At 41.5% G+C, this 12647-nt stretch overlaps 1 protein-coding gene across 1 annotated transcript in view; it reads right to left on the bottom strand.

The window, feature by feature from the left end:
• Window positions 1-1489: 1489 nt before the first annotated feature.
• dnmt3bb.1 (DNA (cytosine-5-)-methyltransferase 3 beta, duplicate b.1) overlaps window positions 1490-12647 on the bottom strand; it is a 92748-nt gene continuing 81590 nt past the window's right edge. Inside the window, exons 18-21 of the mRNA XM_085783079.1 lie at window positions 7406-7622; window positions 5115-5184; window positions 4866-4984; window positions 1490-3284 (exon numbers count right to left, since the gene is read on the bottom strand). Coding sequence (XP_085639205.1) covers window positions 3143-3284; window positions 4866-4984; window positions 5115-5184; window positions 7406-7622 — 548 coding nt within the window. The 3' untranslated portion in view covers window positions 1490-3142. The remainder of the gene's footprint in view (window positions 3285-4865; window positions 4985-5114; window positions 5185-7405; window positions 7623-12647) is intronic.

Genomic DNA, 12647 nt, shown 5'->3' on the forward strand with positions numbered 1-12647 from the left:
TCTGAAAAAAAAGAGAGCAGAAAATGATTGCTTACATGCAAATGAACGAACTTCTTGAAATGTATTACAAGCCACTTAGAGGGGTATTCCAAAGAAGCTGTATAAACAAATACAGAGGGGATGCTCTCCTGGCTCTCTCTGTAGAGTCCCAATCACAGTCCAACTCAGGTCTTTGCTGCACGTTTCCCCCCTCTCTCAGATGGAGAGTGTCGGGTCAGGACCCGACACTCTCCATCTGTTTCTGTCATAATAAAGTCCTGAAAAGCCCAACAAATAAATACACACAGGTGGATGAGCATGTAAAACACGACACGTCAGTGGTTTTGAGCAGCCAGGCTGCGTTTTATTGAGTAAAAATTATATATAGGTTGCTATAGGAAGTTTACAAACATAAAAAAAAACAGTTTAAATGAAGTATAAAAAATAACAGAATCTGTTCTTTTGCTTTTGCACTTGAGTTTTATAAAAATTTTAAAAAAATCCTAAAACATGATTCTGACAGAATATAAAGCACAAAAGGCTGTAGTAAAAAAAAAGTAGAAACATTTCTCAAATCACATTCACACACGAGCCTACAAATATGCTCAGAAAGGGTTTAAATCTAAAGTAGACTAACACAAGATATCCAAAAGCTATTGATTAATATGCTATATAGTGTGCTATAATATTAAAAATTTCAAGCAAGCTTTATACTGTGTTAAAATATTCGGTTTGTGTTCTCAATATAACATGTCTTAAAAGAGCTGTTACCATAAAGAAAATAAACTTTTTTGTGGTTCAGCAGTGTTAATGAAGCATGTAAACAATTACTTTTTGGTTTTGCAGGTGACTTAAAAAAAAGATCTGACTTGAAAAGTAAAAAAGGTCGCTGGTGGCACTTTAAGAGGAGTTGTGTATTTCCAAACAGACTGGTCATTGGCTTGTGCATTTTGTATTAAAAAAATAACAAAAAACATAGTTCTTGGAATTAAAACACTTGTAAACCTTTCTATTGATACAGTACACAAAACACTGTAAAAACAGTTCCAGTGATTAAAAAAAAACACAAGCTATATATACAGGGCATGGGAGCAGAGAGCTACAGTATGTGTTCACAGAAAATAGATCCTATCAGAGGAGTGATGCACAGTTGCCCCTGTCTGAGGTAATGCCCATTTAGTTTGATTTGGTGGCAGCCAACAGCATTAAAAGTCTTCCAGTTGTCTTAACAACGATAAAAACAGAGATATTCCAGAAGGACTACACCAAGTTTTTGATTGGTTCACTGGTCACGTTACGAGAATCGGTACCAATTTAAACAGTCCAGTAGTATGACACATGTGCAAACAAATTTAGGAACAAGTGTGCTTAAGCACAGGACTGTAGATGAATATTTATAATCTTTGAGGAGCACCAAATTCTATACTGCAGAGCAGTAAACCAAACAAACCATAAGATTAAATATTAACCAGCATCATCAAGGAAATTTTCATGGTAGTCCACTTGTCAATTTCTTTTTTACTTTTTTGGAAACTAGAATTTTACTTTCAAGGAAAAGTTGTCAGTGCTAATTTAAAAACATAGTGTGTTCACCAGTGTTTCCCATAGTTTTTCCCCCTCTCTGGTACAGAAACAGCTGTAAAACCACATTTACACACAGGGACACCCGAGGTTGTTTTCCCCAACCAGGAGCGCCCACACCCAGCTGCTGCAGCCAACTAAAACATTTAAAGTAAAACAAAGAAAACATCTACAGTAGGATAAATGTCACCACTTATTCCTCAGCTGTCTGGAATAGTTGACAAAAGACAAAAAGTACTCTCTACATCTGTTTTTGCATTGACTTATTTCAAGTATTTGCATGTAGCTCTTAGGGAGAAGTCACTGTGACATTAACAATTTAACTCAAAGTTTCACACTATCTATACAAAGAAGATGCCTTTATAAAATCTTTGATAAAGTTTTTTTTTTTTTATCTTTTTTGATCAATACGAACTTATCTCAAAGCAAAAGACAAAAAAAGGTAAAATAGTTGTTTTTTTCTTTTACAACAAGTAAAATCTAGTCTACGTATAAAACCACTAGCCTCCAATGCTAAGTGTATTTTCCTCCCGAGGGTTTCTTTCAACTCCAACATGACACTAATTTCTCTTTTTAATATTTGAATCTAAAACTGGTACACCAGCACTGTTAAAAGATAAAAGACTAGATTGTTAGCACCAAGCACCTACAGCACCCATGAGGCTTTTCCCTGTATTTCTGTGGCTGAGACTCATGGGACATGTTGGTATGCAAAACCAAACAGTCATATTACCTCTGCTAAAAAAAAAAGAGAGATGCTGGTTCGGTACAGTTGTAGATATACGGTAGCTTAATTTTTTTTTATATTGGGCTTAAAACAGTATCAGGTTGTGGTTAAAACGACAATTTCAAACACCCTCTCTCTTAAAAAAGTCTAAAAAATACAATGTCAAGACTAGTGGAGCAGCAGGACTTCAGCTGTCCATCTACTGACTTTGGCTCAAGAAATCCTAAGTGTTCAGATTAACAGTCTGTATCAGCTACACAGAGGGACGAGCGATACAGGTTTGATACGGAGCCCTTTAGAACTAAAAAACGCGTACCTGCTCTCTGCTGTGCTGTTCCATCTTTCTATACCACTAAGTGTTTTCGACTCCTTCTAAAAAAGAAAAAAAGTTTAAATGCTATTCATCTTTACACAGTCTGACTGTTAACATAAAACAAAGGAGAGGCTGTCGTCTTCTTTCCCTTTTTTTAACCTCCTTTCAAAGAAGTGAAGCAGCTTACTGGCCTCTTTTACAGATGCTGCTGACTGCCTGCACGCTCACCTTCCTCAGACACTGTTAGATATAGTGACAAAGCACAGCCGGGGCGCTAAGTAGTAGTTGCGTATCTTTGTGTTAGTGTGTGTTAGGTGTGTTAAAGGCTACAGGTGCGTCATAACCAGAATCCAGAAACATCTGGACACAAACTAACAGCTACTTTTCACTATTTTCCCCAGCTACACTGATTTTGTTATTGTTTTTTGTTTTTTTAATCTCCAGCTCTTTACAGACGATGTTTCTGGAAGCCAGTGTCACGATAGAAAAGCCGGAATCTATTCATAAAGTGGCATCGGTTCGCTGGTGGCGGGATGCATTTTCTATTCGCAGGCGTAGTAGTCTTTGAGCGGGGCGAACAGATGCCTGATGACGGGGACGCTCCAGGACCGGCCCAGGAGCTTCTGTCGGGCGCCGCGGCCCATGTTGGACACGTCTGTGTAATGAACGGGGAAGCCGAAGATCCTGCAGGTGGGGAGAAAAATCACATCAGTGTCGCTGAATGATCACAGTCGAGCTAATGAGACTCATATTTGATCTAGCTATGAGTGTGTTAAAGGGATAGTTCAACATTTTGGCAAATTGGCCCCATCGCCATAATCCCTATAGTCATAGCAGTAGGTTCATTACCTTTTTTTGTCGGTGCAAGCTATTTTTAGAACGGTGGAGCAGAGCTGTGAGCTGCTCAGAGCTACACTACGGAGGCTAATGGGATTTCTTGGTTTCCCTCATCAAACTCATCAAATACACAATCCAACAACTCCAAAACGCTCTGGTGGACAAGTTGTGACCTGTACATTCACCACGCTATGAGATAATAACAGAACGTTACGAAATGGAGCCATTTGAGGTAAATACAGAGTCTGCTTGCTGAAAATCTGCCCCCGAGGCGAGGGGAACGCACATCAGTTGTTTTGCATGAATTTAACTCGAAAACAACTCTGTCTGGTAACGTTCTGTTATTATCTCATAGCGTGGTGAATGTGCAGGTCACAACTTGTCCACCAGAGCGTTTTGGAGTAGTTGAATTGTGTATTTGATGAGTTTGATGAGGGAAACCAAGAAATTCCGTTAGCCTCCGTAGTGTAGCTCTGAGCAGCTCACGGCTCTGCTCCGCCGTTCTAAAAATATCTTGCACCGACAAAAAAAGGTAACAAACCTACTGCTATGACTATAGTGATTATGGCAATGGGCCAATTTGCCAAAACGTTGAACTATTCCTTTAATTTCGTCAGACGAGACTAGACGAAATATATTCATCAAAGATGGTTTTTTTCATGACGAAAACAAGACAAAACTAAACGAAATCAATGCCCTTAAACACTGACTGTGACGAAATTAACACACATTTTTTGTTGACGAAAAAAGACGAGACGAAATCTACTTAGTTAAATAAAAACTTAATAAAATGTCTCTTTCTTTTTTTGTTACAGACTTTTAAAATTACAATCCAAAAAGCGCCTTCACTGGATGCGCGTCAGTTTTTTTCTCCTCCTGCGCTGCTGCCAGGGGTGTGTGTGTGTCTGAGTGAGGAGCACACACCCACACTGTGCTAAATGCGGTGAGTACAAACAGAGCTTCTCTGGTAAAACGTGCTGCCAATCAATACACAGAGTCGTTTCACGTGTTAACCCGTGTTTCAATAAATGTATTCCTGCCTGAAACACACTGAACAATAGAATATAAAACTTCTTATTCCTTATTTGAGATGTCGTAGCTGCATCTGGGTCGATATGTATATATTTACCTGCTTTAAAAAATAAAATTTGGTGGGATCTTTGGCAACATGTGGAGCTACTTCATCAGGTAATAATATAAAATCTTGTGAGATGAGTGAGAAAAAGACTAAAATTAATCTATTTGTTTGATTAACATTACTGTCAATCTGCTTTCAAAGACTATTGACTAAAACTAGACTAAACAAAAAAGAATACAAGTTGACTAAAACTAATAAGGGCATTTGACACAAGACTAAGACTAAAACTAAATTGAAAAATAGCTGACAACATTAACACTGGTGTCTGTGTGTGTGTGTGCTCTGCTCACCTCTCCAGCTCAGTGCACCACAGGATGTCCTCCTTCCCGTTCATCAGCACAGGGAAGTGCTGGTCCTTCCCCTGTTTGATGGAGTTGGAGCGGGTCGTGATGGTGCGCACCTTTCCAAACTACGAGACAACAAAAACACGTTCAAACGAGAAAGTATGCAAATATGAAATTTGGAGTTGCAGAGAGTGGGTAAAAAAAAAAAAAAATCCATGCTTCTTCATCATTGACCTATCCTCGTCCATATCTGACCTTTGCAACTCTGCCGTGCTCCAGGCAGTCCTGCAGCTCCAGCTTGTCCATCCCTGAGGCACACAGAGGCCTGAAGCAGAGAGGAGCAGTCACACACCACGGTTCACCACCACAGTAAGATTTCAAACTTGATACTGATAACCCTGGAAAATACTCTAAACCCTTTTTCCAATAGCACGGTAGATACAATTTTAAGTTAATTTTGGTCTTTTGGGCAGATTACAGTCAAGTGATGAAACAAGGTTCCCACTTTTTTCCAGGCGAGACACTACAGGCAAAAACACTGTTTTTTCATGCAGTGTTCAATTTTGAGATTTTGGGCTAGTTTTCTTCCTTAACATGTATTCCTTCAGAAAAATCAAAAGAAATGGTAGAAAATCCACATTAAGGTGGTTATTTTACTTCATTTTGTCTCTTTCGTCAGTAGATTTCTCCTAAATTTACAAAAAGTTAGCAGCTACTGTGACATACTGTGCCTGTTGTCTGACCCATGTCATGTCGGGTATCATTGTAAAGCTCTCTCTCTCCTGAACAATGATGACGGCTCCAAAAATTGTAATTTCCTTCGTATCCGCAACCAATCGTAAAAGTATGATTTACATTAACAATCTATGGAATTTTACAGAACAAGTCTTTAAAGGCCGTTTTCTCAAAATGAGTTTTTCCTCAGACTCTGAGCTAGAAATCTCCACTTTAGCAGCACTTACAGACACCAAACCTTCCAGTTTTATTCCTGTCTATATTCTGAAAGTTTTTACAGAGGGGATTGTTGATATATCATTTACATATTTAAACATAAAATTTGACAAAACTTGTAATACAAAAAATATTTGTCTTAATGTAAGTGATAAACTTGGCAAGTTTCATGGTGATATGTGTTAGTTAAAACTTTTACCCTATTCACCTGTAGTGTCTCCCCTTAAATCATTTTCCAGGACATTTCCAGCTGCTACAGTATGACAGACATGTTATTACACTAATACAACCCCCGTCCCATTCACGCTTCGAAGAAGTTTAACACACAGGGTAGCCCCCCCATACATTCCCGACCTTCTCCAGCCCTCTGACCAGAGGCTCCTGGTTGTACCCCGGACTAGACTAAAGCCGGGTTCAGACTACACGATTTCAGGCCGATTTTGACATGATTTCTTCGTGGCCGACACATTTCCAGCGTCGTGCCCAATTATGAGCGTCGGGAACGATAAACGGACGTGTAGTGTAACATAATTGACAACCAGCGGGTTTATGTCTACAACGCTGTACGACGCCCCGACGGGAAGTCTAGAATGTTAGAATTTTTTTTATTTCCTCGCCTAGTCTGACATCTCCTACGATGTGAACCTTGATATTGACCAATAGGATGACAGAGCGCTCTGACACATTGTTTATACCCAGTGAACATGTGTGCAATATTTCTATTTATTTTCTGTATCATTTATTTGTTTTTCAGTTATTATTAATGTAATGTTTACCCTGTTGTTTCTATGATTACTGCACTACTACTATATGTTTTGTAAATGATAAAGCAGAAAAAAAGCTTCATGTGCACAATATAAGTTAACGTTGAGGTTTACACATCTGTTACTATCCCCCACGTTCTCTGTGAAGGACAGACAGTCAGACTGTCCTCTTCACCAGACCTGGAAACGGCTCCACTATCATTTTTTCTTCCTTTTATTTTGTGTCTGAGCAAAAGACCACTATCACACACAGCGCTACAGTATCCATGACTGACAGTTTGTTGTGACGCCCCCTAGATGACCTATGAACTCGTAGCCTACAGGGTCGTGATCGGTCGTGAACGATGATTGGTCGGGGTGATACTTGTAGTGTTGCCAGTCTCCCGAACAAGACACAACAAGAGTTTACGCCACTGTGATCGTTTAATCCGACATGGTGACCATCGTGAAAGACAAAAAAAATCGTGTAGTCTGAACCTGGCTGAAAACAAAAGATGACGTGCCTTTCAAACTGTGGCTTCTGGGCTGTGGAGTGCTCTCCTCCTGGACTGGAGAGCCTCTGCCTTGGTGGACATTATCAAGCACAGTTCAAAACTCAGCTGTTTCCGCAAGCATTCAATTAGCCAGATATTTTAACTACTGTTTTTCCACTGTTTCATTTCTATGGTGTTGGTGCCTTGTTATCGTTTTGTTTTATTTATTCACTGTGCTGTAGAAATAAAGAATTACTTACAGGTCACACAAACCCATTATTGTTAAGAGTGGACGTGTGTGTGTGTGTGTGTGTTTTTCACTGATGTGATGACCTTTAAATGCTCAGAGTTGACCTACCTGTTCATGCCGGGCAAGTTCCCCCAGAAGTACCGGGCACGGTGAGCAGCAGAGACCTCGATAGCATCAATCATGACAGGGTTACACTGTGAGAGAACAACACAAAGAAACAAAGTGATTACCCACCAACGCACAAGACTCATATAAAAAATACAACCAGTGCTTGATTTGTGCTTGACCCTGCCGGAACAAGATCCAGCACCTAGCTGGTCGGGACCTGCACTGTGGAGTTATTTTTGTCTCATAAATATCTGTAAACGCACAGAAGGTGATCTACAAATGTTCCTTGGTTTGCACACGTGTTTTGCTATCCACAAAGGGTGATCTACAAATGTTCCTTGGTTTGCACACGTGTTTTGCTATACACAAATACAAATTTCTAATTTGTAACTTGTATTTTGGTTTTTACAAATAAATGTGTATTTGTAAATATATTGTATATTTGTAAATGTATAATTTTCCATTTGTAAAAACAAAAAAGCCATTTGTAAAACCGAAAATTCTGTTTGTGAAGTGTGACTCTGCATTTGTGGATCACCAATCACACACACGCATCTCTGTCCGCAATGATGTATTTCTGAGACATTCCTGCCGAGATCCACACAGAATCCACAAACTCACAGCTGCTGATTCACAAAGGGCCGCTCTCCTCACCAGTAGGGGCAGTGTTGGCGAGTAGCTGAATGAAAACTAACGAAGAAGACTGCTACTGGCTTATCTCGAGAAATTATTTTAATTCCCACTGTTAATGCGTCACTTTATTAAGTTTTAATGTTTTTTCATGCGATAAAGTAACTGTTTAGATCCCCAATATGCGGTTAGTTTATCCAAATGATGCCTGTTTGGAAGTTTGCTCCGCCGTTCGCGGAGCAGTGAAGCTCCATCTGTGGAGCAGCTAAGCTAACTAGGCTACTGTAGCCGATGTCATATCTGGCCCTCTGCGTTGTGTTTCTCACGGCCTGCCCTAGGTGGGGTTCGATCCCACGACCTCCCGCACCGGAGGCGACGATGTTAACCTCTTCGCCAAGAGGTTGACAACCACTTGGCGAGTTGGTTAGCACGTCTTTTATGGGTGGAGTGAGTGCACATCCGTTACACTCACCCCCGTTGAACTCACTCCACCCAGGGCATCCGGGTCACGGCACCACTGTAGCCGATGTCATATCTGGCCCTCTGCGTTGTGTTTCTCACGGCCTGCCCTAGGTGGGGTTCGATCCCACGACCTCCCGCACCGGAGGCGACGATGCTAACCTCTTCGCCAAGAGGTTGACAACCACTTGGCGGGTTGGTTAGCACGTCTTTTATGGGTGGAGTGAGTGCACATCTGTTACACTACCACCGGACGAGCGGTCTATCACAGAGGCTACCGCCGGGCTGCTGTGGTGGTCGGCCGGCTAACCTCCGCTGTCATCCAGGTCTCCCCCGGCTCGTTTTTTCCCCCGGAATGACGAAGCTGGTTAGCCAGCCCACCGCAGCAGCCCGGCTGCTGTTTAGATCTGATTAGATGTTTAGATGTTAGACTGTTTAGATCCCCAATATGTGGTTATTTTTATCCAAATGACGCCTGTTTGGAAGTTTGCTCCGCCGTTAGCCTAGTTGGCTGCTAACTAGGCTACCACCGGGCGAGCGGTCTATCACAGAGGCTATAGCCGGACTGCTGTGGTGTTCGGCCGGCTAAGCCGCGGCGTCTTCTCGGGGGAGAAAACGAGCACTTCAGTAAACCGGTTGCTGCCTCTGGATGAGCAGATCATCACAGAGGAAGCAGCCGGGGCTGCTGTGGTGGTCCGCCGGCTAAGCCGCGGCGTCATTCCAGGGGAGAGACCAAGCCCCAACCCGGTTGCTGCCTCTGGATGAGCGGATCATCACAGAAGCAACAACCGGGCTGCTGAGGTGGTCGGTCGGCTAATCTGCGTCGTCCTCCCAGGGGAGAAAAGGAGCCCATCAATCTACCGGCAGTTTTTTAGAGGTTTACCGCCGACTGGATGAATTATTTTTAGGAGATACATGTTGTCTCATTCAGTGGTGTAGTCTGTAGGCTATATCAACAAACAAAACTATTTAGTCTATGATGGGCTATGTACAGTCACCACCGCTACATCAATAAATAAATGTTTTACAATGAAACGGTCAGTCAGTTGACATTAACAATGCAGGTCGTTTTCTCCCCTGGGAGGAGACCGCGGCTTAGCCGGCCGACCACCTCAGTAGCCCGGCTGTAGCCTCTGTGATAGACCGCTCGTCCGGTGGTAGCCTAGTTAGCTTAGCTGCTCCACAGATGGAGCTTCACTGCTCCGCGAACGGCGGAGCAAACTTCTAAACAGGCGTTATTTGGATAAACTAACCGCATATTGGGGGTCTTAACAGTTACTTTATCGCATGAAAAAACATTAAAACTTAATAAAGTGACGCATTAACAGTGGGAATTAAAATAATTTCTCGAGATAAACCAGTAGCAGTCTTCTTCGTTAGTTTTCATTCAGCTACTCGCCAACACTGCCCCTCCTGGTGAGGAGAGCGGACATTTGTGAATCAGCAGCTGTGAGTTTGTGGATTCTGTGTGATCTCGACCATGGATGTATTATATGATCTCGACAGGAATGTCTCAGAAATACGTCATTGCGGAAAGAGATGCGTGTGTGATTGGTGATCCACAAATGCAGAGTCACACGTCACAGACAGAATTTTCGGTTTTACAAATGGCTTTTTTGTTTTTACAAATGGAAAATTATACATTTACAAATATACAATATATTTACAAATACACATTTATTTGTAAAAACCAAAATACAAGTTACAAATTAGAAATTTGTATTTGTGGATCGCAAAACACGTGTGCAAACCTGGTGCAAACCAAGGAACATTTGTAGATCACCTTCTGTGCGTTTACAGATATTTATGAGACAAAAATAACTCCATACTGCACCTATTTGATTGGATCCTGGACCTTGATCATCTGTCAATCAAAATATATAAAACTATACTAAAAATAAATAAACTGTGTGTTATAGGTCTGTCTCATTGTATCTGTGCTCTGTGTTTTATTTATCTGTGAAGTTACTCATAGTTACTCATTGCCTTTTAGGCCCCGTCCATACGAACCCGGGTATTTTTGAAACCGTGTGTTTCTCTACACGGTTTGGCCTTTCGTCCACACGTAACCACAGAACTGGGCTCCTGAAACCGGAGTTTTTTGTAACCGGAGTCCAGGGTGAACTTTTTCGAAAACTCCGGTTTCAGCTTCACGTGTGGACAGGAAAACCGGACATTTTTCAGAAATCCCTGCCCTCCCTAGTTACTGTTGCTAGCACGTCAAGTTCTCGACGCTGACCATGCACTGACCACTCAGACGCTCCTGTGAATATCAATAATCACTAAACATGCGGACACTAATACAAAACCGCGTGGTCACCATATGTGGTTACATGCTGCTATTCCGACATGCCGCTATTTCGACATTGACTTCTAATTTTATTTTTCAAGCGTCCCACTATTCCGAGATTCTTTTTTTCATTGTCGGAGTAGGGGCACTTTACTATTTTTCAAACATTCCGCTTTTCCGACATTGATTGATTAGGCTACATTATAGTCAGACCTGTCCTGATTTTTTTTCTTCATCTGAGACACTGTTTCTCATACACAAATACATAGGCCTATAAGAGAGAAGAAAAAACAAACCCTCCAAGTTTAAAAACACACCGGCAGCAGCACCCCTGATCTGCAGCTACTGAGACTGTTATTATTCTGTCACTGAAGTCAGCTGAAGAGAGAATAACTTTGTTGCTGCTCCACAGAGAGCACATGGCTAATTAATATGCACGTGCTGACCATTGGTTGTCTACGCATTCCGGGGGCAGAGGTGTGTTCACGTGCACAACTGCACACCATTCTTGTAACCAGTTTGATTTATCAAAGAGAAATTGCGGAGAGTTGTGCATGCACAGTTTGATAGATCTGAAAAAGGTGTAAATATTTTGGGTGTCTTTTCTCCGTAGGCCTAAGCAAAACATTTAGTAGCAGCAGTTTTACACTGCTTACTTACAGTTTTGATAAATGAGGCCCCAGGCCCTGAGCCCAGAGCCCAGACGCTCACAGATGCAGCTCTCCGCTGTCCGTGGTGCTGAAGGTGACAGGTTAACTTGACAAACAAACTGCAGCATAGTTCTGTTTGTTTATCATGTGTGTTAGTTTTGTTTGCGACTTGATAGTTGAGTTGTTGAAATTAAGAACATCACTCCCTCATCAAACCGGTGATAGGCATGCTGAAAAGAAAAGAGAGAGAGACGCGCCTGGGTATCGCAGCTGTAAAAAAAAAAAAAAAAAAAATCGGAATAGCGGTATCAAAAAGTGTCGGACTACCGGCATGTCTAGATAGAGGGATGTCATCTAATAGCGGGATGTCTAAATAGAGACATGTCGGAATAGCGGGCGGACCCCACCATGCTGATATGGCTAAAATAGGCTTTTATCAAATTGTAAATTGCGGTCACTTCCCCACTGTGTTGCTTCCTTCCGTCCTGTACATTTGTTTTAAATGAAGCCTTTCAGAATCAATCAGTGGATCGATGGATTATCGTTGCGATGTGTGTATTTGTGTATTTTCGTATCTGTCATAAACAAGAGATTACGGGCGGGGTGTGTTAGTAGCGCGGACTCGCGGTGCCGGTCAGTTTGAGCTGTTTGAGCCTCCACTCTCTCTGTACAAGTTATAGCTGCTTTCCTGTTAGGAGTGATATCACCACCTACTGCTTTGGAATGCACATGAAGACGGATTTGCGGTTTCATGTGGACGGAGTTATTTTTTATCACACCGGTGGTGTGGACGCGAATTTTTTTTAACCGGGGTCCAGAAAAGTTCGGTTTCAAAAATACCCGTGTTCGTGTGGACTAGGCCTTAATCTGAAAAAAAGAAAAGAGGGGGGAAAAAGGAAAAAATTCAGTGAATGTTGGGCGCGAATACTCTGGAACACTCTGCAAAATCTATTGAAACTTACCTCACTTTTATCAATAGGACAATTTAAATAATAACTACATCTTATTTTACCTCTAACTGCTCGTGCTTTTAACTATGTCTCAATTTACCCTAGTCACCTTTAAATTCTGGTATTCTATTATGTTTTTGTATATTTCAAATGTCTTGTCTTCTGTCCTTATATGTTTTGTGTTTCATCTCGGCTATATTGTAAATGAGGTTACTCCTCAATATATCTCCGAGTTTAAATAAAGGTTATGAAATGAAATCAAT

This window comes from Trachurus japonicus, chromosome 7 (genome assembly GCF_045865225.1).
Source record: "Trachurus japonicus isolate A0001 chromosome 7, Traja_1.0".
Lineage (NCBI taxonomy): Eukaryota > Metazoa > Chordata > Actinopteri > Carangiformes > Carangidae > Trachurus > Trachurus japonicus.